This window comes from Jaculus jaculus, chromosome 12 (genome assembly GCF_020740685.1).
Source record: "Jaculus jaculus isolate mJacJac1 chromosome 12, mJacJac1.mat.Y.cur, whole genome shotgun sequence".
In the NCBI taxonomy this organism is placed as follows: domain Eukaryota; kingdom Metazoa; phylum Chordata; class Mammalia; order Rodentia; family Dipodidae; genus Jaculus; species Jaculus jaculus.
The window spans coordinates 27,200,206-27,227,671 of NC_059113.1; the positions used below are offsets into that span (position 1 = coordinate 27,200,206).

At 38.2% G+C, this 27,466-nt stretch overlaps 1 protein-coding gene across 1 annotated transcript in view; it reads left to right on the plus strand.

Annotated features, from left to right (window-relative positions):
* The window catches only part of Adam18 (ADAM metallopeptidase domain 18), a 57,344-nt gene extending 30,429 nt beyond the window's left edge, over positions 1-26,915 (plus strand). Inside the window, 8 exon segments of the mRNA XM_012951324.2 lie at positions 1,956-2,051; positions 12,174-12,372; positions 14,429-14,534; positions 17,089-17,278; positions 20,034-20,111; positions 23,729-23,843; positions 26,751-26,872; positions 26,874-26,915. Coding sequence (XP_012806778.2) covers positions 1,956-2,051; positions 12,174-12,372; positions 14,429-14,534; positions 17,089-17,278; positions 20,034-20,111; positions 23,729-23,843; positions 26,751-26,872; positions 26,874-26,915 — 948 coding nt within the window.
* Positions 26,916-27,466: the final 551 nt, after the last annotated feature.

The following is a 27,466-nucleotide window of genomic DNA, read 5'->3' on the forward strand; positions in this document are numbered from 1 at the left end:
GGATGAGAAATTGTCTTAAGCAGCAAACATTTAGGACAGGAATCCTAAAATGAATTTTTTTGTTAGCTATAAATTAAAATGCATTTGCTACCACATTTGGGATATTTGAGTAGATTCACATTAGAAATGTAAACCTCAAGCTTCTTTTGAAGTGCCTGGGCTCTGATGTGACCTCCATGAAAGGAGGCAGTAGCATCACATTGCTTAGAGACCAGAGACCTGAACCTCAGATGGACGTTTCACAACAAAACGGTGCTTACCTTTCATAAAGTCTGCACCTGCCTCACTTTAATCCATTCCATAACATTAATTAATTTACAATGACAGCCCATGTGAGAAGGAATGAGGGTTTATCTTTTGAATGTATGGTATTTTATCAGTTAGCATGGAAAAGACTGTGGAGAACATGCCAGCAATGGATTCAGGGAGCTTGACCCTGTGATGTTAAGATATGGGTCTGGGCAGGGAAGCTTCATTGATGAGTGGACACCTTCTACTGAATGAGAATTTCAAGCCTTTGAAAGAAAACCGATATTCATGCTGAATGTGCAGCTGAGTGGACTCTGGAAAACTGGCAATTGCCTACTGTAAGTGCAGTGGTGTGTCAGCCTCACCTGCAGTGATTAAAGGAGTATGCCAGCAGTACCTACACTGAGTGAAGGTGTGCTGCAGCAGAGTCTACAGTCAGTGCAGTGGCATACCAGCAGTGCCTACAGTAAGCGCCGTGGTGTGGCAGCAGCACCTGGCTAGAGCTGTGAGGAGAGGGCTGAACCTTCATCAGCGCCATCACCAGAGGTCACAGTATTGTTGAAAGTATCAGTGGCAGGTTTCTCTAACCCTGCAGATTAGGGCTGATCACTGGAGGCATAGTTACAAATCTGGTCTCCCTGGTATCACTTTGACAATTGGATTTCAGTACGGAGGAGACAAGTGTCAGTCTTCATCTGTCCTCCTCCAGTGCCAGCTGCTGCAGACAGAAAAATTATGGCTCCAATTGCCAGTTCTGAGCACTCCTTGTAGGTAAGGATAAAGCTAGCTATTTCTTCAGGCATTTCCCCTGAAGTGATCTACACTCATTTGCTAAAGTAACTGCATGCAGTGGAATGGGCACCAAGAAGATCACTGCACAACACCAGGATGAAGAATCTTCTCACAGTGTGTTACCAGAGGGCCAAACGCTGTCATGCTTACAGGATCATTATAAAGAAACCAGTGCATTCCTTGAATTCTTACAATATTTCATCTGACAGTGTGCCAAATGGACTAATGATCCTTTCTGCATTTGTGAGCACTCTAATGATAGTAGGGTGGGATATATTTTCATATACATTTTGGTTGCATACATCCAACAATATCACTGACTACCCAGATCTCACTCAGCCGTAAGTACACACCCATGCAGGTGAAGACTGCTGGCTACCATCTATACTTCAATTCTCAGCATGCCCACCATTTACGCTGTGAATAGCACAGCTAAATGTTGTCACTTATCTTATCTTAGTCTGGAATTCAATAACTTTATTGCAAACAGGTAGACCAGCTCCATAATGATACCTCCCACGATCAACTCTAGTCTAGAAAAGAAATTCACAACTAATATTTTCAACAATATTGTCACCTCCTAAGATGGCCACACACTGAAGATCCTCACGTTGGTCCCTTAGCCTGTGTAGTAAGAGCTATGGGAGTAAGGGCCAAGTACACACATGCATACATACTACATATATATGTGCAAGAAAGAAAGAAACAAACAAGAATGTTTAAATTGGAGCCCACTATAAGAACCCCAACATTCGGGAGGTGGAAGCGGGAAGGTCAGGGGATCAAGGTTATCCTCTGCTACACAGTAAATTTGTGGGCAGCCTGGGCTACATAAGACTCCTTGTCACAAAAATAATCAAAAGTAGTTCTTAAGTGGCCAGAATGCAATAATATTTCTTCTTCTTAAATTTTAGGAATGCCAATTTAAAAAGTGCTGTGACTATAAGACGTGTAGACTGAAAGGCTCAGTAAAATGTGGCTCTGGGCCATGCTGTACATCAAACTGTGAGGTAAGTGGCTGGTGTTTATGAAAGGAAGATTGAACCGAGTCAGTGTGTAATAAAAAAGTGATAAATGCCTCTGCATATCAGGACCCAACATGTGGCTCTGACATTCTTTCCCTCCCTCTTCCACAAAATTTCCCTGAGCCATGTTGGGTTCATTTTTGGTCTGCTATAGTGATGAGGTGTTGGGGCCTCTGAGGCTCTGGCCTTCTGATTTGGTAGGAGTTGATTTTTCTCTGTGTTGGTCTCCTTCCCCCTTGTGCTGGTATCCAGTTCATCAGGAAAAGAGCACCCTTGCTTGTTTTGCCAATTTTCCTTAGTTTCAGCTGGGGCCCTTTTGAGGTATGATGGGGTGGCTCTCTCCTTAGGATCTGCATCTGTCAGGTTTTGCAAAGGTTGATACTGGAAAGAATACCTGGATGGCAGTGGCCGTAGAACCCGGGAAGCTTGATATAAAGAATATAGGAGCAATTCAATGAAACAAAACAGAGAATAAATAAGCCCAAATGTTTAAGGAAAATTACTATGAAATAATAATAAGTAATGACTGATGAGAAACTATATATAATGTGAATAGTACACTAAATGCATAATGCACATAATATGCAAAGATCTTTCACATGTTAATAAGAAAATGCCTATACAATAGGAACTGGTGGTTTGGATGTAGAAAATCCCCCATAGCTTCAGTTTTTGAGTACTTGGTCCTTAGCTGGTAGAAACTTGGGGAAGTTGTAGAAACTTTGGCAAGTAAGGATTACTAGAGGAGGTGTGTCACTGAGGGCACTCCTTAAGGTTTATTAGTCCAGCCCACCAAGTGCTCAGAATCAGCTTTACGTGGGCTACTTCATTCCACTGATGTGAAGATATGACCCAGGCTTCCTGACTAGGCCTGCCATGCTTTTCCTGCCTCGAGACAACTTGCCTTTGTAACTATAGACTGAAATAAACTTTCCCCATATGCTATTTCTGGTCAGGTATTTTGTCCTAGCAGTGAGAAAGCAACTAACAGAAAAGAAAATTAGTTTTACTATTGGAATAGTTAGATAAGTCATTTCATATTACACAAACATCTGTAAATGTGGCAAAAATGCATGCACATTACAATATCAACTCTACTACAATAGGTTTTGAAAAGAAAGCAAGTTCCATGATGCAGAATACTTTAAGATTCCAATTCTTATAAATCACACATATACAAGAATTATATATATGTTCCTTTTTCTCCATTTTAGATATTTTTGTGGTATTGTAAATCAAACACAAGTCCTTGCATATCCCCAGCCCTTGGTCTTTCAACACAGGCAATCACTGCATGGCCCAGACTGGCCCCAAACTCAAAATGCTTCTGCTCAGCCTCTGGGGTTACAGGACTGCACCAGCCCAATGTTTTTACTAAGGTCTAATATAATACAGAAAATTAGGTTAGTGAGAACTTTTGAGGTGCCGTGAAGCTTATAACTAATAAGGGGTGGTAATTCCCTCACTTCTGCAAGTCTGTGCACTTCCTCATCTTCAGTCAACTGTGACACACCCCGACTGCCACCAGCTTGATTTTACATTTTAACACTACTTTCACAAAAATAGCACATAGGTTGAATTATAATTTGTATAAATATGTCAAGTGAGCATATTGACAGAATTTTTTATGATGTGACTTTTATTAGTTTATCCTTTTCCTGCTGCTGAATAGTAATGGAAAAGTTGCAATGGCACCCACAACTCATTAACCATTCCTAACTGAGGGAGATTCAGTTGCGGTGATGACATTGTATTTATAATAAGTAATGCTTACAAGTAAATTGTGTCAGAACATGGCATTTGATTTCCTTAGTGAAATACTTTAGGGTAGGACTACCAGATCATATAGCAGATGAGCATGGAAATTTACAGGAAACTGAAAAAAACTTTTCAAAGCAAATGTATTGTTTTGAATCCCCGCTTATGAGACTTATAATTGCTTTGCAAATTAAATATAAATTCTAAAACTGTACAACATATAGTTTTATCTTTGCTATCAATGATACCTTGTAAATGTCATTTTACTGGTTGCCCATATCTTGCTAATCTTTCATTAATCACAGATAAATTTCATATTATGTGCTAAATTGATGTTATATGAGAACACTTTTAGAGCCCACAACCACAAAAGGCATCACAAATGCTTTTTATTTTCTAATCTTTTAGTCTAAGTCAAACAAGAAAATATGAGTACCATTTATTTCATTTATTACTCTCTTCATTTAATGTGAAGATATCTGCTTCGTATCACATTTCTTTCCTATTTAAACACATTTACTTTATTTATTTGTTTGTTTATGTGGTGTTGAAGATTGAACTCAGGTCTCTGTGCAGCTAGGCTAGCCTTCTACCTCTGAGCCTCATCCCCATCACTAGCACCATGTTTCTTATATCTGAGAATTCTGCATTGCTATTCCTTGTAATTTATGTCTGTTGAGAATCAATTCTTTCAGGTACTATTTTATTGGGAAAAGCTTTTACTTCTAGTTCATTTTTGACATATACTTCTAGGGTATAAAGATGAGATTTTTTTCTCTTACTACTTTTTTTTTAATTTTTATTAACATTTTCCATGATTATAAAATATATCCCATGGTAATTCCCTCCCTCCCCACCCCACACTTTCCCCTTTGAAATTCCATTCTCCATCATATTACCTCCCCATTACAATCATTGTAATTACATATATACAATATCAACCTATTAAGTATCCACCTCCCTTCCTTTCTCCAACCTTTATGTCTCCTTTTCAACTTACTGGCCTCTGCTACTAAGTATTTTCATTCTCACACAGAAGCCCAGTCATCTGTAGCTAGGATCCACATATGAGAGAGAACATGTGGCGCTTGGCTTTCTGGGCCTGGGTTACCTCACTTAGTATAATCCTTTCCAGGTCCATCCATTTTTCTGCAAATTTCATAACTTCATTTTTCTTTACCGCTGAGTAGAACTCCATTGTATAAATGTGCCACATCTTCATTATCCACTCATCAGTTGAGGGACATTTAGGCTGGTTCCATTTCCCAGCTATTATAAATTGAGCAGCAATAAACATGGTTGAGCATGTACTTCTAAGGAAATGAGATGAGTCCTTTGGATATATGCCTAGGAGTGCTATAGCTGGGTTATATGGTAGATCAATCTCTAGCTGTTTTAGGAACCTCCACACTGTTTTCCACAATGGCTGGACCAGATTGCATTCCCACCAGCAGTGCAGAAGGGTTCCTTTTTTTCCACATCCCTGCCAACATTTATGATCATTTGTTTTCATGATGGTGGCCAATCTGACAGGAGTAAGATGGAATCTCAATGTAGTTTTAATCTGCATTTCCCTGATGACTAGTGACGTAGAACATTTTTTTAGATGCTTATATGCCATTTGTATTTCTTCCTTTGAGAACTCTCTATTTAGCTCCATAGCCCATTTTTTGATTGGCTTGTTTGATTCCTTATTATTTAACTTTTTGAGTTCTTTGTATATCCTAGATATTAATCCTCAATCAGATATATAGCTGGCGAAGATTTTTTCCCATTCTGTAGGTTGCCTCTTTGCTTTTTTCACTGTGTCCTTTGCGGTGCAAAATCTTTGTAATTTCATTAGGTCCCAGTGGTTAATCTGTGGTTTTATTGCCTGAGCAATTGGGGTTGTATTCAGAAAGTCTTTGCCAAGACCAATATGTTGAAGGGTTTCCCCTACTTTTTCCTCTAGCAGTTTCAAAGTTTCCGGTCTGATGTTAAGGTCTTTAATCCATTTGGACTTAATTCTTGTGCAAGGCGAGAGAGAAGAATCTATTTTCATCCTTCTGCAGATATTTATCCAGTTTTCAAAACACCATTTGCTGAAGAGGCTGTCTCTTCTCCAATGAGTATTTTTGGCATTTTTATCGAATATCAGGTGGCTATAGCTACTTGGGCTTACATCTGGGTCCTCTATTCTGTTACACTGATCTACATGTCTGTTTTTGTGCCAGTACCATGCTGTTTTTGTTACTATGGCTCTGTGGTATAGGTTAAAATCAGGTATGGTGATACCACCAGCCTCTTTTTTTGTTGCTCAGTATTATTTTAGATATTCGAGGTTTTTTGTGATTCCAAATGAATTTTTGGATTGTTTTTTCTATTTCCATGAAGAAAGCCTTTGGTATTTTGATAGGGATTGCATTAAATGTGTAGATTGCTTTAGGTAAGATTGCCATTTTCACGATATTGATTCTTCCAATCCAGGAACAAGGGATGTTTCTCCACTTTCTAGTGTCTTCTGCAATTTCTCGCTTGAGTGTTTTAAAGTTCTCATTGTAGAGATTCTTTACTTCCTTGGTTAGGTTTATTCCAAGGTACTTTATTTTTTTTGATGCAATTGTGAATGGGAGTGATTCTCTGATTTCATCCTCTGTGTGTTTGTTGTTAGCATATATGAAGGCTACAGATTTCTGGGTATTTATTTTGTATCCTGCTACATTGCTATAGGTTTTGATCAGCTCTAACAGCTTGCTAGTAGAGTCTTTAGGGTCCTTTATGTATAGAATCATGTCATCTGCAAATAATGATAACTTGATTTCTTCCTTTCCAATTTGTATCCCTTTTATGTGTGTCTCTTGCCTTATTGCTATGGCTAAGACTTCCAAAACTATATTAAATAGAAGTGGGGACAGTGGACACCCTTGTCTTGTTCCTGATTTTAGTGGAAAAGCTTCCAGTTTTTCCCCATTTAGTAATATGTTGGCTGTAGGCTTGTCATAAATAGCCTTTATTATATTGAGATATGTTCCTTCTATTCCCAGTGTCTGTAGGACTTTTATCATGAAGGGATGTTGGATTTTGTCAAATGCTTTCTCTGCATCTAATGAGATGATCATGTGATTTTTGTCCTTCAACCTGTTTATGTAATGTATTACATTTATAGATTTGCGTATGTTGAACCATCCCTGCATCTCTGGGATAAAGCCTACTTGGTCAGGGTGAATGATCTTTTTGATATACTCTTGTATTCTGTTTGCCAGTATTTTGTTGAGAATTTTTGCATCTATGTTCATGAGGGAGATTGGTCTGTAATTTTCTTTTTTTGTTCTATCTTTGCCTGGTTTTGGTATCAGGGTGATGCTGGCCTCATAGAAGGAGTTTGGTAGAATTCCTTCTTTTTCTATTTCCTGGAAAAGCTTAAGAAGCAATGGTGTTAGCTCTTCCTTAAAAGTCTGGTAAAATTCAGCAGTGAATCCGTCCGGGCCTGGGCTTTTTTTAGTTGGGAGATTATTGATAACTGTTCGGATCTCCATGTTTGTTATAGGTCTATTTAAGTGATTAATCTCATTTTGATTTAATTTAGGTAGGTCATATAGATCAACGAAATCATCCATTTCTTTCAGATTTTCATACTTTGTGGAGTATATGCTTTTATAGTATGTCCCTATGATTTTTTGAATTTCTCTGGAATCTGTTGTGATGTTACCTTGTTCATCTCTGATTTTATTAATTTGTGTCTCTTCTCTCTTTCTTTTGGTCAGATTTGCTAAGGGTTTATCAATCTTGTTTATCCTTTCAAAGAACCAACGCTTTGTTTCATTAATTCTTTGGATTGTTCTTTTTGTTTCTATTTCATTAATTTCTGCCCTAATCTTTATTATTTCTTCCCGTCTACTGATTTTTGGTTTGCCTTGTTCTTCTTTTTCCAAGGCTTTAAGGCGAAGCATTAGGTCGTTTACTTGCGACCTTTCTAATTTCTTAATATAGGCACTTAAGGCTATAAATTTACCTCTCAGAACTGCCTTCATTGTGTCCCAGAGATTTTTGTATGTTGTATTCTCATTATCATTTGACTCTATAAATTTTTTGATTTCCTTTTTGATTTCTTCATTGACCCACTCATCATTTAGTAGTGTATTGTTTAGTTTCCATGATTTTGTGTATGCTCTATAGCCTTTCTTGCTACTGATTTGTAGTTTAATTCCATTGTGGTCAGATAGAATGCAAGGAATTATTTCAATTTTCCTGAATTTGTTAAGATTTGCTTTGTGTCCTAATATATGGTCTATTTTAGAGAATGTTCCATGTGCTGCTGAAAAGAATGTATATTCTGCAGCCTTTGGATGAAATGTCCTGTATATATCTGTTAGGTCCATTCCTTCTATGACCTCATTTAGTCCAGATGCCTCTCTGTTTATTCTTTCCCTGGATGACCTGTCAATTGATGAGAGTGGGGTGTTAAAGTCACCCACCACCACTGTGTTTGGTGTTATCTGTGACCTTAGTTCTAATAGTGTTTGTTTGATGAATTTGGGAGCCCCCATGTTAGGTGCATATATGTTTAGGATTGTAATATCCTCCTGTTGGAGTGTGCCCTTAATCAATATAAAGTGACCTTCCTTATCTTTCTTGACTAACGTCAGACTAAAGTCTACCCTGTCTGATATTAGGATAGCAACCGCTGCTTGTTTTCTAGGCCCATTTGCTTGAAACACCGTCTTCCAACATTTCACCCTAAGATAATGTCTATCCTTTGTAGAAAGGTGAGTTTCTTGGAGACAACAAATTGTAGGATCCTGCTTTTTAACCCAGTCTGCAAATCTATGTCTTTTCATTGGGGCATTGAGACCGTTGATATTAAGAGATATTATTGAAAGGTGTGTATTTATGTTTGCCATTTTTTTTGTGTGTGTGTGTTTCTGGTTCTACCTGTGCTCTCTTCTGTTAACTGGTATTTGAGTATAGCTTGTTTTTTCTAGGTTCCTTATATGTGTGCTTTTCCTTTTGTTCAGCATGGAGGATTCTATCAAGTATTTTCTGTAGAGCTGGTTTTGTCTTCAAATACTCCTTTAACCTGCTTTTGTCACGGAATGTCTTTATTTCTCCATCTATTTGAATGGATAACTTTGCAGGATAAAGTAACCTTGGTTGACAGTTGTTATCTTTCAGAACTTGGAATATATCACTCCAAGCCCTTCTGGCTTTAAAAGTTTGTGTTGAATAATCTGCTGTAATCCTGATGGGCTTGCTTTTGTAGGTAACTTGATTTTTCTCTCTAACTGCTTTCAATATTTTTCTTTGGTGTGTGTGTTTGGAAGTTTGATTATAATATGGCGAGGAGAGGTTCTTTCTGGGTTTTGTCTGGCCGGGGTTGTAATGCCTTCCTGTATCTGTATTGGCACCTCTTTCCCAATTTGGGGGAAATTTTCCTCTATGATTTTGTTGAAGATGCCTACTATGCCTCTGGAGTGGAGTTCTTCTCCTTCTACTATGCCCTGAATTCTTATATTGGATCTTTTCATAGTGTCCCGAATATCTTGAAATTCCCACTCATACTTTTCTATAAGTTTGTCTTTCTCTTTGTTGGACTGCATTAGGTCTGCCACCTGGTCTTCTAGCTTAGATATTCTGTCCTCTCCCTCATCCATCCTACTGGTGAGATTTTCTACAGAGTTTTTTATTTCATTAACTGTGTTCTTCATTGCTAGTAATTCTGACTGGTTTTTCTTTATTATTTCTATTTCCCTATTTATGTCTTGTATTGCCTTCTTTATTTCATTAAATTGGTGTCCTGCCTCTTCTTTGATTCCTTTGATTTCCTCTTTGATTTCTTCCTTGATTGTTTTCATGTGTTCTTTGACCTCTTTGAACATATTTATAATTATTCTTTTGAACTCTTTCTCAGGCATTTCCTCTAACTCTTTCTCACTGGAGGACATTTCTGATGCATTAATACTTTTAGGTGGATTTATATCGTCTTGCTTTTTAGTGTTTCTGTGTTATAATGTATATATTTTTGCATCTTGGATTAAGTTAATGCTTGGATTTTCTAGCTAGCTGTGTATTCTTAGCTGTATCAATTGATTTGATGTAATATATTTTCAGGGTAGGACCTTAAGGTATTAGGTGTGGCTCTTAAGACTCTCAGAGTATCTACAAAGATGTTGTTAGGGGTTGAGTTTCCCTGCTATAGGAGTATTCAAGCAGGCTGAGTGGAATAAAATATAGGTAGATTCTAAAATTTAACTAAACACTGTACACATTCAATCAAAAACAGCCCTGAGTATGTATGCAAGAGTAGTTATTATAATGACCAGATCCTCTATCAACAAAGAGGTTTAGATTTCTGGTCTGTTGAGGGATCCAAGTCAGCTTGCGACCAAGTGAGACCCTTCCCTGGTGCAATCCCAGTTACCTTGGGTGATTTTGGTCTCAGTCAAGTTGCTGCCTGGGTCGTCGGGCTGCTGTTCTGATTTCTGGAGCTGGGCACTTGCTTTTCCTATGGGGCAAACTGAGCTGCTGCTGCTGCCTCTGCTGCTGCTGTAGCTGCCACTGCTGGAGCCACCACTGCTGCTGAAGCTGCTGCTGCTGTGTCCACTGCCACTGCTCCCCCTGAAGCTTCTGCTGCGGGATCTGCCGCTGCTGCCGCTCCTGGGTCTGCTGCTGCTGGGGCCGCTGGTACTGGTGCTGGAGCCGCTGATGTTGCTCCCAAACTCTGCTCCTGCTTGGGTCCTGTTGTCAGCCCAAGTTGGCGTGGCCAGGTCCTGGGCCACTGCTCTGTTCGCTGGAGCTGGGTTCAGGCGGTGGGGGAGGGGAGGGAGCTGGCTGCTCTGGTTGTCTCGCTGTTCCACGTGTTCTTCTACCTCGCGGTCTGCTCCTCCGTTGCTCGCTGCCGCTCTCCCCTCATGTTTCCCGAGTTGCGGAGAGCATGGTGTGAGGGGAAAATCCCGCACCTGGCTTTTCCTGTGGCTTGAGCCGAGTCTGGCGGTTTTCTGCTGTGCCGCGGCCGCGGTGGTTGGCCGAGCTGCCGGAGCCGCTTTTCCCGCCTGTGCAGGCTCTGGATGCTCTATAACTCTTCTACTTCTCCGCTGCTGCTTTAATTTCCTATGCACCTCACTTTTTAGTAAAAGTGTGTATTTTGCTGAGTTTTTTTTTGGTCTTTTTCCCCCCTAGGCTGCTTTGGCGTGGTACCTACGCCGCCATCTTAACCGGAAGTCTCTCTCTTACTACTTTTAAGATCTTTTTTATTATTTATCATTGTTTTATTAAATATTAATTTAATCAATAAAGATAATAGTGTATGGGAGCCTTAACCCATAGCAAGTCAACATCTGAATGTGGCAAGCATCACTGTGGAAGGCAAGGGATAAGCTACAAAATCCAGCTACAAAACTTTTGCAGTGGCTAGACTTTCCCTGAACTATGCCATGATACTGGAGACCTTTATGCTCTCAAAATAATAAACATAGTGATGGCAGTAGTGATGAATATAAACATTTGGCATCACACATTAGTGTAAGCACTTCTTCCACTAAATCAACTGAATATTTTAAGAATTATGAGAACATAATTATTGTCCCTAGTGCACAAACATGAAGCAGGCTGGATCTCACCCACACAAACTAGTAAGAGTTAGGCACTAAAACTGGATAGAGTGGTTGCTGCATCTCTCCAATAACCAAGGTGGATCCTCCAACGTCAAGGACCAGGTATGTTTAAATGAATCTTCTCAGCCTCCTCTGAAATGTTGGCTAGCTCAGAATCCCTTATTGTGGAGCATGCTGCAATCTTGCCATCTGTATCCTGGGGTTTTTACGTATCTTCAGACAACTCGTTTCTCTAGGCTTTCCAGTAGAGATTACACCTAATTTTTCCTTCAGAATACTCTTTTTGTTATGTTATTTTATTATGTGTATGAATGTGTGCATATGTAAGATGTGTGTGCATGTGGCAGAAGGTGAGGGGTATATTGGCCACAGCCTGTGTGTGGAGGTCTGAGACAACCTTGGGGTGTTCATCCTCTCCCTTCCAATTGATTTTAACTCAGAATTTCTCATTATTTTACTACTGAATGTACCAGTCTATTGGCTCACAAACTTCCAGATATATTCCTGTCTCAGCCTCCCATTTCCATGGGTGTATTGGGTCATAGATGTTCAAGCTTTATGTGAGTGTTGGGGCATTAAGCTCCATCTAGCAGTCATGGAAACAAGTGTCTTTAACCATGGAGCAATCTCCCCATATTCTGCCTTTGGAAACTAAATCTTGGGAACTCTGCTATTCTCTCAGTTATCAAAACCAGGCACATTTTATTTGAACAATCTGAAGAGTCGCTTTCAGACTGTGATGTCCTTTTCCTGTTCGTAGCTGTCAGTGGCAGGCACTCCTTGCAGGAAGAGCGTTGACCCAGAGTGTGATTTCACAGAATACTGCAATGGAACCTCGACCCACTGTGTCCCCGACACTTTTGCGCTGAATGGCCATTCGTGCAGTTTGGGATCTGCATTCTGTTACAATGGACAATGCCAAACTACTAATAGCCAGTGTGCCAATGTGTTTGGAAAAGGTATTTTTTTTAACTATTTTTAAAATTTCTTTGATGTTCAACTTGGGTTGTTTTGTAGATTTTATTACATACCACTAGATGTCAAAAAAAAAAAAAAAGAACATGGATCACAGTGTAATAAAGATTAAATTTGAACTAAAGTGGGAAATTTTTGTGGTAGTCCCTGAAATTTCCCAAGAATGGTGCTGTGCATTCCTCTCATGGCTTGAGTTTTGGTTTCATTTCTTTTTACTCACTTCATTCATGTTCTAATTTTTGCATGTGTGTGATGTGGTGTGTGTGGTGTGTGTGCACACATGCATGTATATGTGCACACCCCTTGCCCACATGCCCAGGCCAGAAGAGAATGTCAGGTATCCTCTTCTGTCATTCATCCATGTGTCTCTTTGGGTTGGAGTCTCTCACTGAACCTGGGGCTGCCATTTGTTCAGTTAGAATGTCCAGTGAGTCCCAGCAATTCTGTCCCTGCTCCCCATAGGACAGAGGTTTCAGGTGTGAGTGGTCATACCCAGCTGTTTGCTAGAGAATGGACTCAGGGTGAATCAGGCCCCTGTGCTTGTGTGGCAAGTGCTCTTACCCACTGAGCTATCTCCCATGTCATTTACAACATGAACTTTACAAAACTTAGAGTGAAATTCATCTATTTGTAAGCATTTTCTTCATTTGGGAACAACTGCTAAGATAACATTAGTTATAAGCTACCTAGTTAAAAGTTATGTGTTTGTGTCTTTTGGCTTGCTTTGGATTATTTACTTTGAGATAGGATCTCACTATGTGTCTTACCATCCCCCTGCCTCAGCGAGTGCTGGAATTACAGCCCTAAACTAACACCACAGATCATATTTTTCTTCTTGTATTTCTACAACTGTAGAGTAAGGATATCCTTAAGATAGTGAGGCAGGAAGCAAGAAATACTTACATGACTGTGTATGTGCAGAGGGATGATAGAATTCAAGACCCTCATCACATGGTGACATGCAAGGATCAAGAACACAAATTAGCCGGGTGTGGTGGCTCACACCTTTAATTCCAGCACTCAGGAGGCAGAGATAGGAGGATATCCATGAGTTTAGTGCCATCCTATGACTATAGAGGGAGTTCCAGGTCAGCCTAGGCTAGCATGAGACTCTATGTTGAATCCTCCCCCTACCAAAAAAAGGAACAAAAATGAAAATAATCCCCAAATCTCCAAGGTGTCTATATCCAATTTAGGTATTACCTTCACAATGATCTGGTGATGAGCCTCTAGTTAGAATACTGCTGATTTCCCACAGAGAAGACATCGTACAGCATACTATGCATTAGTTGCAAATGCCTTTTGTCCCACATGTGGCAAGCTATCAACTCCTCATCTTATTCAGAAGGGTAAATTACCAGGTTAAGCTCAAACCAGATGTCAACTGAACTAGAAAGCAGTTGATCCCACAGAAAGGGACAACAAACTGTTTTTTAAACAAAAAATAAATCGGGCTGGTGAGATGGCTTAGCAGGTAAGGTAAAGCTTAAAGACCTATGTTTGACTCTCCAGATCCCACATAAGCCAGGCATACAAGGTGATGCATGCACAAGGTCACATATGCATACAAGGTGGCACATGTGTCTGGGAGTTCGATTACAGTGGCTGGAGGTCCTGGTGCACCAATTTTCTCTTTCTCTCTCTCATAAAATTGGTCAGACTGTTTGGCTTGCCTCAAAAGAATAAAAATAACTTAGGGAAGCAGGATGACACATGCCTATATGCCAAGCATTCCTGAGCTGAGGCAGGAAGGATCTCAAGTTTGAGGCCAGTCTAAGCACATATTAAGGCTTTGTCTTAAACTAAGAAATAAGTAAAGGCTATATAATTATGGCACTATATATAATGGTTTTTTTTTGGTTTTCTGTTATAGTGTTGGTAGGGCCAACATTGAAACCACACAATGAGTAAACAAGACTATTTTGAATGTTTTCATTTCTACTATTTTGAAGTGAAAGTTTCATTAGTCCATTATTGAAAAGCATTTGATTTTGGATTAAGGATGATAACTCAGCTATCATTTTTTTTCTCCTTTTTAAGGTGCTCAGGGTGCTCCCTATGCCTGTTTTAAAGGAGTTAATTCTCCACATGAGATATTTGGAAACTGTGGTTTAAAAACTTCACAACCATTGCCCTGTGGACAGAAGTATGTATATAAGAGATGGGTAGTTCAGTGGTGGAAGTATGCAGAAAGTGTTTGCTCCTCTGAGTCATGAAAACTACATTTTTCTTGCCAAGAAACATACACTAAATAATAAGCAGTTAATCATATAATAGATTATCATATATGCTTTTTCTAGCTTTTCTTTTTCCCTATTTATTGTTTCTTTCACCATTTTAAAAATGACACCAGATAATAAGAAAGCCAGTGCTTATTTCCAGAGGAAGCAAGTACAAGCTACCAAAAATTCAAAGTCCTCCTCTATACTGAGAATTAAAAAATGAGATTTAAGTTTGACATTCACAATAAACCTAAAGCAGCTTTTGCAGTCAGCTCCATGTTGTTGGATGAATATCCGACCAGACACAGTTTATAGGCAAAAATGTTGGCTCCTTTTCATAGATACAAGCAGAGAGAAACTACCAAACAGCCAACAAACACCAAAAAGGCAGCAAGCACTAACTGCAAGAACTCAAAGTGCTCTGAACACACGTAGGAGGTCTGGACCTGAGTCCAGGTGACAGTCCAGGTGACACATCACCTCTAGCAGGAATCTGCCTGCTAGGGGCTCATGCAGGAAGTTCCATTAAGAATGACTGAATAGATGGGGCCAAACATTCAACGAGCACACAAATGTTTTGACTTCTGTTTTTAAGACACAAGATGGTTGAGAGGAGTGAAATTTTCTTTTTTTTTTTTTTTTTTTGCAAAAGCTACGAAGTATGTTTCTACATCTCAATTTGGGCTATTAAAATACATTTTATTCTATAATACCACACAATACTAATTAAGGAAATAAATAAAGACATACTGACCTCATAACAACTTCCCTGAATTTCACTGAGGTATTAAAACAGAATCACAATAAAATCCTAAATTCTTAAGGGACAAATTCAAATGTGCTAGAAAAATCTGGTTAGAAAAAAAAAATTGCAAGTGATTACTTCTCAGACTTTTTGGCTAAGATTAAGTGGGAAAAAATGGAATTGAAATGAAAAAGGAATGTACTACAAAGAAACCTGCTTGTAGAGACTCTGACAGGACTCCTAGGCATACCCCGAAGAGGCCATGTACCTAACCAAAACTGCAGAGAAGTCTGGGGAGACAGCCCACTGGATAAAGCTCTTGCCATTCAAGGCCAAGCTGCTCAGTTCACTCCTCAAACTCCAAGATAAAAAAAAAAAAATGCAGAAGCTGTGGTATAAAGATGGGAGAATTTTCAAGAAAACAATAGAGCAATGTGGAGAGAAATGTTGCTTCAAATGAGTTGGAATCACAAGGAAAGACCTAAAAGTTGTCCTCTGAACTCTAAATGTATTGTGTGGCACATATATACCCTCTCTCTTCTCTCTCTCTCTTCCTCTCTCTCTATCGTACACACAGAGACAGATGTATACATATACAGACAAATAAATAATAAAAATGAAAAGTACAGAAAGAGTAAATACAATTAGCTACTCTGCAAATTTTAGGAAGCAAGTTGCCATGTTGGTGGTGAGGCCACTGAGATGTGGCTGCCGTGGGTCTCCCTCAACACCCTGAGACATTCCCTAGGACCGTTAGGAGCCTCAACTCAGGCGAAACCCAGGTTTTGTGGCTTTGGCAAAGAAAAAAATTTCTGGAGGAGCCAGTGTGAAGCAGAGTTGAAATTTTAAAGTCTATTTTAATACAGACTTAAGCATGAGAGTTAGGAGTGAGAGAAAGAAAATGGGTGCACCCATACATGCCCTACAAAAGCATAGGTGTGAGCTTTTCAAGTGTCACTGTAGTGATGGGCCATGGGATTTCAGAATCCTTTTGGAGTTCAATTGTTGGATGGGCTGCTAGGGGACACTGCCCTCCACCATCTCTGACCCACTCTTGATAACTGAGATTATAGACTAGCTCCAGAGGTACTACAATCTGGCAACGTAAAAACAGGAGCTACTAGATTTGTACAATAGCACATGGCTTTTGCCATAAATGAGGTTGTGGGTGACATTCCTATAAAACTGTAGGTTTATGGGAAAAGAAAGAGAGTCCTTAAATAGTAGTTAATTGTGCTGAAAGTTTTGCTTCACTGCTGTTCAGAAGGATTCAACCAGACTATTGTGTGGGAGAGGGATTCTTTTCTTTCCTCATGTTCTCCAAATTTTCCCTGCCAATCCTGCCCCAACCAGACTCGTCAATCTGTATTAAAGTGGATGCAAGTGATGCATTTTCCCAGAGAATGTGGTAAAATATGATTAGTGCTCTTAAGAGAGAGCTGCCTAGGCAACAAAAGCAAGCTCTCTAATGGAAGGTGATGCCAGGTGGGCACAACTGAACTCAGCAGATGCATTTCAGATCTGCTACAATGCTGATTAACCTAGTTACATTTAGCCATTCATAAGCTGTGCTGTATCTCTCACATTATAAAACACTGGCTTCATTCTGTTGTTTCTCTGGTTTTATGATATCAAATAAACAGCATTTATGTTCCTATACTTGCAATACTAAATTGGAAGTTAGCATCCTTAAAAAGTAAGATGATAAGAAATTTTCTTCTTTGTATTTTCAGGGATGTTGTCTGTGGAAAACTAGTTTGTGTTCAGCCCTATAATAATACTTATAAAATCAATGCTCAGTCCATATTGTATTCACATGTCCATGATAATGTGTGTCTTTCCATACCTCCTGGGTCATCTGTGAGACCAGATGGAAGAGATAATGCCTATGTGGCCGATGGAACTGTGTGTGGACCTAAAATGGTAATGAAGATTCATGATTTATATTTATCTGTTTTATGCTAATTATGCTAACTTATGATAATTATGTAAGACTATATTATATGAAAACTATCATATTTTCATCCTGGTGCTTGCATTTATGGCCCATATGGTATTGAGAGACAGTTAGCTTCATTTATCCAATAACATTGCTTCATAGATTAATCTCTTTTCAGTCCTTCTGTTACAAAGTAAGATAAATGTTTTAAACACAAGATTCTGCTAATTGCAAAGAGATATTATGCTATTTTTTCCAAATCTGAATTCTAATAGCTAATAGTAATAGTCTAATTCTAATTCTAATAGTAAAAATCTAATTCTGGGTTTTCATTTTGCCTTCTTTCACTATGAGCCACATTTGACCATTCATATTTCTTAAATCATCTGCTTGCATACTTGACCAAAATACAACTGTGAGTTTGGAAGAATCAAACAGGAAACATGTACAAGGAAAGTGTGGCTATGGTTACATTTACAAGCTCATGCACATAAGCCTCTGCGTAGGTGTGTATGCTATGTACAAGAATAACCATATAATTTGAACACAAGGAAAACACAAAAGAAGTTCATGGGTTAGTCAAAGTGTGAAGGATCTGAACACAACACAAGGCATCTGAGATCTAAGGCAGAAACTAGAAATCAGCCGACTGTGAGTAAAAAGGCATTCATCATTTATGTGCTGACTAAAAACAAAGCCAAACTGGAAATGGCAGATGAAACAGTCAATGTTTAAATCTGAGTTCAGCAGGCTTGGTAGTCACCTGGCCTAGTGGCCTGAAAAATGGCTCCCAAAGGCCCCACTTTCAGGTGCTCATTACCTTGTTTCCTCTGCTTCTTTTGCTCAGATACCACATCCATTCACTAGCTTTCTCACAAACAGAACAAGGTAAAAATTGTGGGGCTGATTGGGACCCACAGAACCAAAGATGATTTGACGAATGGTTGGACTGTCCATGCAATGGGTGCTGAGACAGGCAGCTGAGGCTGGTCTGTTGGAGGGTGAGACAACCCCAGAAGTCCCCCATGACCGTCCTTCCCCATGTTGTGTGTGGTGGTCTTCGTTCTTGCTGTGTTGGTACTTTAATGCTTCTTGCTGTGGGTGTGCTATGGGTAGTAAGACGTGTCACTAAGACCGAGGAGGCGTGTCAGCTTGGGGTATCTTAGGGTGGCTGTCCTCTTCCCTGTGGTATAGAATGAAGTGCCTGCTTGAGGAATGTGGTCTTCAGTGTGAGTAGGGGGATGCCATGGAAACAGTTGAAGGTTTAAAGCATATATAGTCCCTGGAGTAGCACTTAAAGTATGCAGTTGTCAGCGATGCACTGCAGAGATTGCATAGCTGTTGCTTTGAGTAATAAGCATCAGAAGCTGACTTGGTTTCCCAATGGGAATGTGCTTATGTAAGGAAAGAGTTGCAATGGGAGAGAGACAAGCAGTTAACTACACCTTACTAGCCTCTGATTTGGTAGATAAATTGCATAAAAGAGAGTGGGGTGGATATGTGTGCTTGTCATTTCTTATGGCTGGTGGACTGGAAGGGAACAAAGGTACGAATCAGACCTTTGTTAAAGAGCCCCTCCTGGCATCCAAGAGTCAGGTACTGAAGAGATGGAGAGTGAGGTAGAAGTGGCAGAGGATGCCCTCAGGTCTGACCCTTAATGGGGAGGAAGGGAAAATCCCTGCTTCTGTGAAGATGGGGCCTTACATGGCCAGGTGCAGGAAAGTATGAATGGCAGACATTGTCCTGCTTTTGGACTCCTTGCGTTGGTAAAGACTTTTCAGCAAGAAGTGAAAAAACCTCACGGCCTGGCCTGTGAGGTTGTGGGACATGAGGGCAGATGGGATCCGACTGAGTGCTGTGGGAGCAGAGAAACTGAGTCATGTACCTGCTCACCCCTCCTTGAGCAATGGCTGCACAGTGTGAGATAATACAAAGGAAATCATTCCCTGAGGGACTGGTTCATACAAGCCATTAGGAACACTTTGTTTTCACCATCTGAGGTCCCCATGACTATCTGAGGCTCTGTCCACAGGCAGATCTGGGGAGGGGGTACCATCAGAATGTGCTCCATGTTAAGTTTCAACAACCTAGCCCTAATTTCCAGGATAAAATCCTATACTTAACTACCCTATCTAGATTATTCTATCCAAGAGCTTTGATGCAGAGGGACTCTAAGGCTGACAATGGTGTAAGCAGAAATTTCAGTCTATCCTAGCAGCACAGAGCCAAGCGCTGATGCCAAAGCCTGTCTACATGGTGGTGGGGCTCAGCTTGGTGTTTGTGGTATTCAGCTCCAATGCAAAGACTTCCTATCATTTGTGCCCACCTCTCTAAGTGGTTGGATTGTCCTCTTTCTTTAGTCTGCAGTTAGAGGAGAAGTGGTGGAGGTGGACTCTGCCCCCAGGCAATCCGGATGTTCAGCCTGTGGTTTTGGTCTTGTGTCATGGCATCAAGGGGCTATACCAGACACCTAGTTTCATAATGGGGATTCTGTACTAGATTTCAAGTGTAATAACTGTGCTTAATTGTCTCTGTCTTCTCTTTGGTTAATTTTTTCCAAGTTAGTTTTTTGCTATTATAAGTGGAATATTTGATTTTTTTTTCTCTCATGTCAGAACATTTATATCAGAATCAACTGGGTAAGAACTTGTACCACTTTTATGCATTTGAAACAAATAATGTCTTTTTTCTCATTGTACATGATTTTGTGACTGTGAAATGTCCTATGCTCAATTTTAGTTCTGTGTAAACAAAGCCTGCAAAGCAGTTTCTCTAGGGAATAAGTGCAACGCTACTGAGAAGTGCAAAGGGAATGGGGTGAGTAGCTCTCTGTAGGAGTTCTGTACCTCAGGCTACCAGGTAGGCAGTTCAAACTGAGCATCCTCTTTGGGAGAATTGATGGTCTATGTTACTTCTAAAATTTGCCTAGGAGTTTAATATGAGGAAGATAAAAGGTGTCAATCCAATTCTGTGAGGTGAACTGCATTCCTACATGTGATATGCTACAAGTGTTTTGGATACATTGTAAACCTTCACGATTTGTGAACTCATATATACTTAGGGGGTGAAAAGATGGCCTACCAGTTAAGGCACTCACCAGCAAAAGCTAAAGGATCCAGATTTCCAGATTCAATTCCCCACTACCCATGTAAAGCCAGATGCACAAGGTGATGCATATGTCTGGAGTTCATTTGCAGAGATTTACTAAAATATTTATGAAGGAAAACTAAGTTATTTGTTCTAATACTAGATTTCCTACACTGTCCCCCTGGACTTAATTTTTTTAAATTAATCATCAATTCCATACTTTGGATTAGTATAGTTTTATAGTATATCTTGAAATCATAGCAGTAAGATGAACATCTTCATTGTTGTAAGAATATTATTGGTTGCTCTGGGTCTTCTTCCTTTGCAGATATACATTAGTTTTTTAAGTCAGTTTATTAATACACAAAAACTTGCTTAGGAATTTTTATTAGGGTCATGTTGAGTCAATAGTTCAAGTGGGGACATCATAATGGTATTGGCTAAGAACATGGAATTTTCTACATATTTTAAAATTTTCCCTCATCAGATCTTTTTTATTTTAGTTTTCCTAACAGTAATCATATATAAATAATTCCATTTATAAATAAGTGTGCCATTTTGCGCCAGTGTAAATGACATGGTAGTTTTAATTTTAAAAACCCTATTGTTCATTGCTGAACATATGTAAATAATTGACATGCATATTAACCTTCTATGAAGGCCACATTGAAATAATTTTATTTCTTTTGACCCAGTTTGTATATGTTTTATTTTCCCCTCGTTATTTGTCTCATTGCCTGTGCCAGAACTTCCAGCACAGTGCTTTCGAGGAGTGATGGACAGGGATATACTTTATGATGGCTGATTCATAGCAGCACTTGCTTTTTCATCAATATGATGGTGTCAGTAGGGTAGGGTGTTTGTATAGATGATTTTTTTCTCAATGTGAGGAATTTTCTGTTTACTCCTGATTTGTTAATAGCTCTTACTATATATAATACTATATTTATTAAACTCTCAATCTCTTCTTATTCATATTGTGTCATCACAATTTTTTTTTCTCTTTTAGCTAACATTAATTTGTCTTGGCAAAAATGAATGTCATTGTATTGTGATTTAATGTTACTTTTGTAAACTATTGAATTTAATATGCTATATTCCCCCCCCCTTTGTTTGGAATATATTGGCCTGGTGTTTTCCTTTCATGTAGTGTTTGCCTGGTTTTAGAATAAGGATAATGGTAACTTGAGAAGATGAATCTAAAAGTATTCTTTCTGTTTCTATATCCTGAAAGAGATTGTAGATAAATTGGGTATGATTTTTTTTCTTAAAGTTTTTACCTAATTCACCACAGAATATAACTAATCTAGATGCCTTATGCTTTAGAAAGCAATTATTGATTTAATTTCCTTAATAGATATATAGGACGTTTCAGATTTTATATCTGAATATGTTCTGTGTATACATGTTTTGGGGATTATTTTTCTTTCAAAGGCAGTGCATGTCTCCTGAATAATTAGATTTTGAAAACTGACTCCTTCATAAAATTTACTTATTCTTTTACTTCTTTTTCCAAGGCTTTAAGGTGGAGCATTAGGTTGTTTACTTGTGACCTTTCTAATTTCTTAATATAAGCACTTAAGGCTATAAATTTACCTCTTAGAACTGCCTTCATTGTGTCCCAGAGATTTTGGTATGTTGTGTTCTCATTATCGTTTGACTATAAATTTTTTGATTTCCTTCTTGATTTCTTCATTGACCCATTCATCATTTAGTAGTGCATTGTTTAGTTTCCATGATTTTGTGTATGCTCTATAGCCTTTTTTTGCTACTGATTTGTAGTTTAATTCCATTGTGGTCAGATAGAATGCAAGGAATTATTTCAATTTTCCTGAATTTGTTAAGATTTGCTTTGTGTCCTAATATATGGTCTATTTTAGAGAATGTTCCATATGCTGCTGAAAAGAATGTATATTCTGCAGCCTTTGGATGATATGTCCTGTATATATCTGTTAGGTCCATTCCTTCTATGACCTCATTTAGTCCAGATGCCTCTCTGTTTATTTTTTTCCCAGGATGACCTGTCAATTGATGAGAGTGGGGTGTTAAAGTCACCCACCACCACTGTGTTTGGTGTTATCTGTGACCTTAGTTCTAATAGTGTTTGTTTGATGAATTTGGGAGCCCCCATGTTAGGTGCATATATGTTTAAGATTGTAATGTCCTCCTGTTGGAGTGTGCCCTTAATCAATATAAAGTGACCTTCCTTATCTTTTTTGACTAATGTTGGACTAAAGTCTACCTTGTCATTGAATGCCATTTTAAACTTGGTTACATGGGACTCTGCTTTCTTATAGACCACATCCACTTTTCCTCATGCACCAATGATATCAGCTTGAGGCTGAAGCATAAATTTTAGGATAACAGGAAACAAAGATGGATATATCTTTGTAAGGGATACATCCCCACTTTCCTGTAACAGTTATAACAAGTACAGTTTCCAATGTGTGAAAACACACAGAAGAGTGGGACATACATTCTTTAAATGAAAAAACACAGTGAAAGTGGGATTGACATTTGTTAGATCTTTTAATCCTGTAGAAACCATTGTGCCTTTTATTGTATTCTTATATACTATGTAAATGTGCCTCAAATATCTACATCTGAACTCACACATATCATTCATCTTAAATTTCCTAGGACCTCTTCTAAAATCATATTCAAAGTGGCAAAATATCCCAGCTATATAATGTAAACAAACAGTTCTTCATACAAAATTCAATGTATATTTTACTCCTGTAGCAAACTCTAAGCCTTGGCTTCGTCACACTACACTTAGAACATACCTTCAATACACACTGTTAGAACACCAGGATCAGCTGTTTACAGAGCAACAGAGCAGTCTGTAACCTACCCACAGCGTGCTGTTCTCACCACACAGCACCTGGAGGCTGCTAAACTCAATGTCCTATGTTAGGTTTCAAGTAATACATTTCTTTCTAAACACAGAGATTGTCAGGAAGTGGAAGGAAAATTATTCTTTTGATGTCTGCAAATCCACATTGATGGCATGATAGTGACGGATTCATTTTTAGTGTGTTCTTTCCCGTCCCCCCACCCTCGCTGAGCCCCATTCTCCCTACCTGCCTAAAGGCCTTAGCATGCCCATTCTCTCGTTCTCTTTCTTTTTCTCAAACAATAGTTAATGGAAAGATACTACAAATATATTTCCATGTAAATGATGATTTTATCATTTGATTATGCCATCAAGCTTTTCATTATTTTTTTCTAACCCATTCCCCATGTTACATAATCAGAAAAATATTTATTATTGTAAGTAACCCAGGCATTTAAATCGGATTTAAAGGTGATTTAATTCAGAGTGACTGTCTATTTTTCTGTTTCAGATATGCAATAATTTTGGCAATTGTCAATGCTTTCCTGACTATAGGCCTCCAGATTGTGAATTACAGACTGGTTCACCAGGAGGCAGTATTGATGATGGAAATGTTCTTAAATCTGGTCAGTAGAAATCAACTTATTTAAAGCAAAATAGTGTGCTATTTTATGTGGATCTGGCTAAAGAGAACTAACTCTTGACCAAACCTTTCATTACTTCCTAATTCAAAGATTTCTCATGAACAAATTAATACTATATAATATTTGAATTCATATTTTCTCAGACACAGTCTACTTTAATCAACTTGGTGAAGCAGGCTAAAATAAATTAGTACCCTCAATTTTAATAAATGTCATTAAATAAAATTTTAAAGATATGTAAAATAATGAAAACTACACATGATTTATACTTCATATTAAGAACTGCATTATTAAAAAGCAACTGTAGCATACTGATTATATTCTGAGTGAAGTTTGGGAAGATGAGAAAGTTGAGGAAAAATTATCTCTCAGAAAAACAAGTTATCTTTGAGCAGCTTTGTAGGGTTGAATACACCAAGAAGATAATCACATAGCCAAGAGGTTCACTAGTCTTATATTAGGAAAAGTACATATGCTTACTGTCAAAGTTATGGGTTAAAATCTCAAGTAGTAGGAAACTAAGGCACTGAAAGTATATGTAGGGATTGTTTCTAAAAGATAATCATCAAAGGAATTTAAACATTAAAAAAGGTATTAGGCTTAGCCTATTAAAAGAAAAAACCAGGAGGATTTAGAAAAAGAATCTTTTCCAATGCTGTATGTGGATTTGGCAGAGGGTGCTGCCTTGGCAGGGCTAGCAGCTCACATGCCAGTTTAAAGAAAACAGAAGAGCAGAGAATGCATGGAAAGCAGTGTTATAAGATTAAGAGCACCTACTGCTGGGAAATAGCACTGTATTAGTAATAGAGTTCTAGAGTGAATTAAAAGTTGATCTTGAAATCCCAACAGGAAGATATATATAAAATTTATAGAAAAACATGATAAATTGATCATACTTTCAGTACATATTTATACACTGTCCTGTTTCCCTATGAGTGAAGGCAGTATCATAAGCGGTTCACTGATTTGACCCTTCACTTATTCATAAATGTCCCCCATAACATGCCATTTGGTTCCTAGAGAACACACGGAGTTCTGCAATGATGTTGGTTAGCCTGCCATATTCAGACCCAGAATAATGTTTCTGTTTGTTTTTAACAAAAAAGTTTAAAAGTAGGAAATAAAATAAAATATTATGGCTGGAGAGATGCCTTAGTGGTTAAGGTGCTTGCCTGTGAAGCCTAAGGACCCAGGTTTGATTCTCCAGAAGCCACACAAGCCAGATGCATAAGGTAGTGCATGTATCTGAAGTTTGCTTGCAATGGCTAGAGGCTCTGATGTACCCATTCTCTCTCTATCTGCCTTTCTCCCCCTCACTCTCCCTTTCTCTCTAATAAATAAATAAATGGTAAAATTTATTAAAAATAAAATTTTAAAGCATTTAAATTCCATTAGTATAACATTGAGAATCTGACAAAATAATCCATGCCTTCAGAAACAAAGGTAGTGATTATACCTAAGAAGACAGTTGTCAGGAAAATGGTGCCTGAGACTATTTGAGGCACTAGTGATATATTTTTCTAGGTTAGGGCTTATTAAGTGATCACATTTAATATGTTTTGGTCATAGAGTTGGAGATTCTAACAGTGTCTGCTTTGGGAGCTGTGCATTGGGTACACACATGTTAATTTTGTTACTTCATTGTTAACATCTTACACTTTCCTGAATTGTGGAACATTTCAACTTTCAAAAAGTGTTAATGGCCAGAGAGATGGCTTAGCTGTTAAGGCACATGCCTACCAAACCTAAGGACCCATGTTCAACTATCCAGGACTCACATAAGCCAGAGACACAAGGTCAAACATGTATACAAGATGCCACATGCACCTGTAGTTCAATTACAGTGGTTGGAGGCCCTGGTGTGCCAATACTCTCCCTCTCTCTCTCTCTCTCTCTCTCTCTCTCTCTCTCTCTCTCTCTCTCTCTCTGTCCCTCTCATTCTCACTCTTTCTCTTGCTCTTTCACCTAAAAAAAAGGCCAGTCTGCTGGGCTTGCTTCAGAAAAAGTGTTAAAATTTTACAGAGTTTAACATTGTTACAGACTGTCAATGAAATGGGGAAAATACACACATATAGACACACATAAAATATTATACACATAGACAAACATGTACATATTACACATAGATATGGAGGCATAGATAGAAAGGTATACATACAATTAGAGATTTTATATGTATAAAATATGATGGAGAGACATGAGTTATTTAAACATTTTCATTTAGGGAGTGAAACTTTTTCTGCAAAGGAGTGGGAAAAGATTTTTATAATACATTATTATCTAACTTTTAAATTTAAGCGCATTAATACATTAACTCTTAAGTTATACTTATTGAAAAGAAAATTTCTTTTAAATTATAAATGGGACAAGAATTCTACATAATGATAAGGTACCATGGAATATTACAACACATGTATACATTGTACAATATTTAAATAGGGTTAGACCTGTTTCTTCAATCATTCATGACTTCATTATGGTTAAAACATTCAAAATCCCTGCTCCTAGCTTTTCAACTCTGCAGAATGTTGTCATTATTTTTGGTAATCTTGCTGTGCAATAACCCACCAGGGGGTCTTCCAGGTTGGTCAATGGAGCTTTTCAAATTCTTATGTTACCAATGAACCACACAAAGCAAACACTACTCAAAGCAAGTACACAGTGCCATGATATTTACACAATATATCAAAGACATAGAAAAACCTGTGAAAAGGTGTCATTGTAGTTTAGAAGTTGTGAGCCTAAATGCTCTCTTATTCTCCCTTAAAGAGCTTGCTATACTTTAAATTTTTAACCATGCTGTGATTATATGAGTATTACTAAAGTGAGAATAATGTAAGCTTAGGTTTAAAATAATCTGTGCTTTTTTTTTTCATTTTTCACTTCTAGATACATTTTTTGTTAAAATGGGCCTCAGTAATCATCGGGACAACTGGATTATTCTGAGTTTCTTCATCTTTCTGCCATTTTTCTTAACTTTCATCATTGGGGTCAAGAGGAGAAATGAAATAAGGAAAGTCATGCAACAGAGATAGTGAAGGGTATGAGTGGTGACTCTCATCTGACTTATCTGACCTGGCTATTGATCAGTGCCATAATTCCTTACTTGCTTTATATAAATTCAACTCTTTTTACTCCTGCATATGTACAATTTCCAATCTAGTATCAATGAAATTGTTATGATTTTATTTTTCAACATTTGACAGTTTGAACCTTAGACTTTCTTAGAACTTTTCATGAAAGTACTCCATGTGCCTCCGGGAACTTCAGAAGCTGTCACCTAGTGCATCACCTAAGGTTCTTTCTAGTTGTACCTAAATTATGTAACACAATTGATCTTCAAGGAATATGTTTTCCTCTGTAGTTGTATTAAAACTTTTATTTATTTATTGTTATTTTAATTTTTATTCTGTATGTGTTTCATGTGTGTCCCATGTGAGTTTGGGAACAACTGCTTACTCTTAGTTTCCTTTGTCTTTTCCCTTCCTAAAAAGATTAATCAAAATTGTATAATAAAAATTTACTTTAAATATGCACAAAATTAAAAGAGGACATGGATAAATGTCTGAATGAAATGTTGAACAAATATAAAGAAACAAAAATAA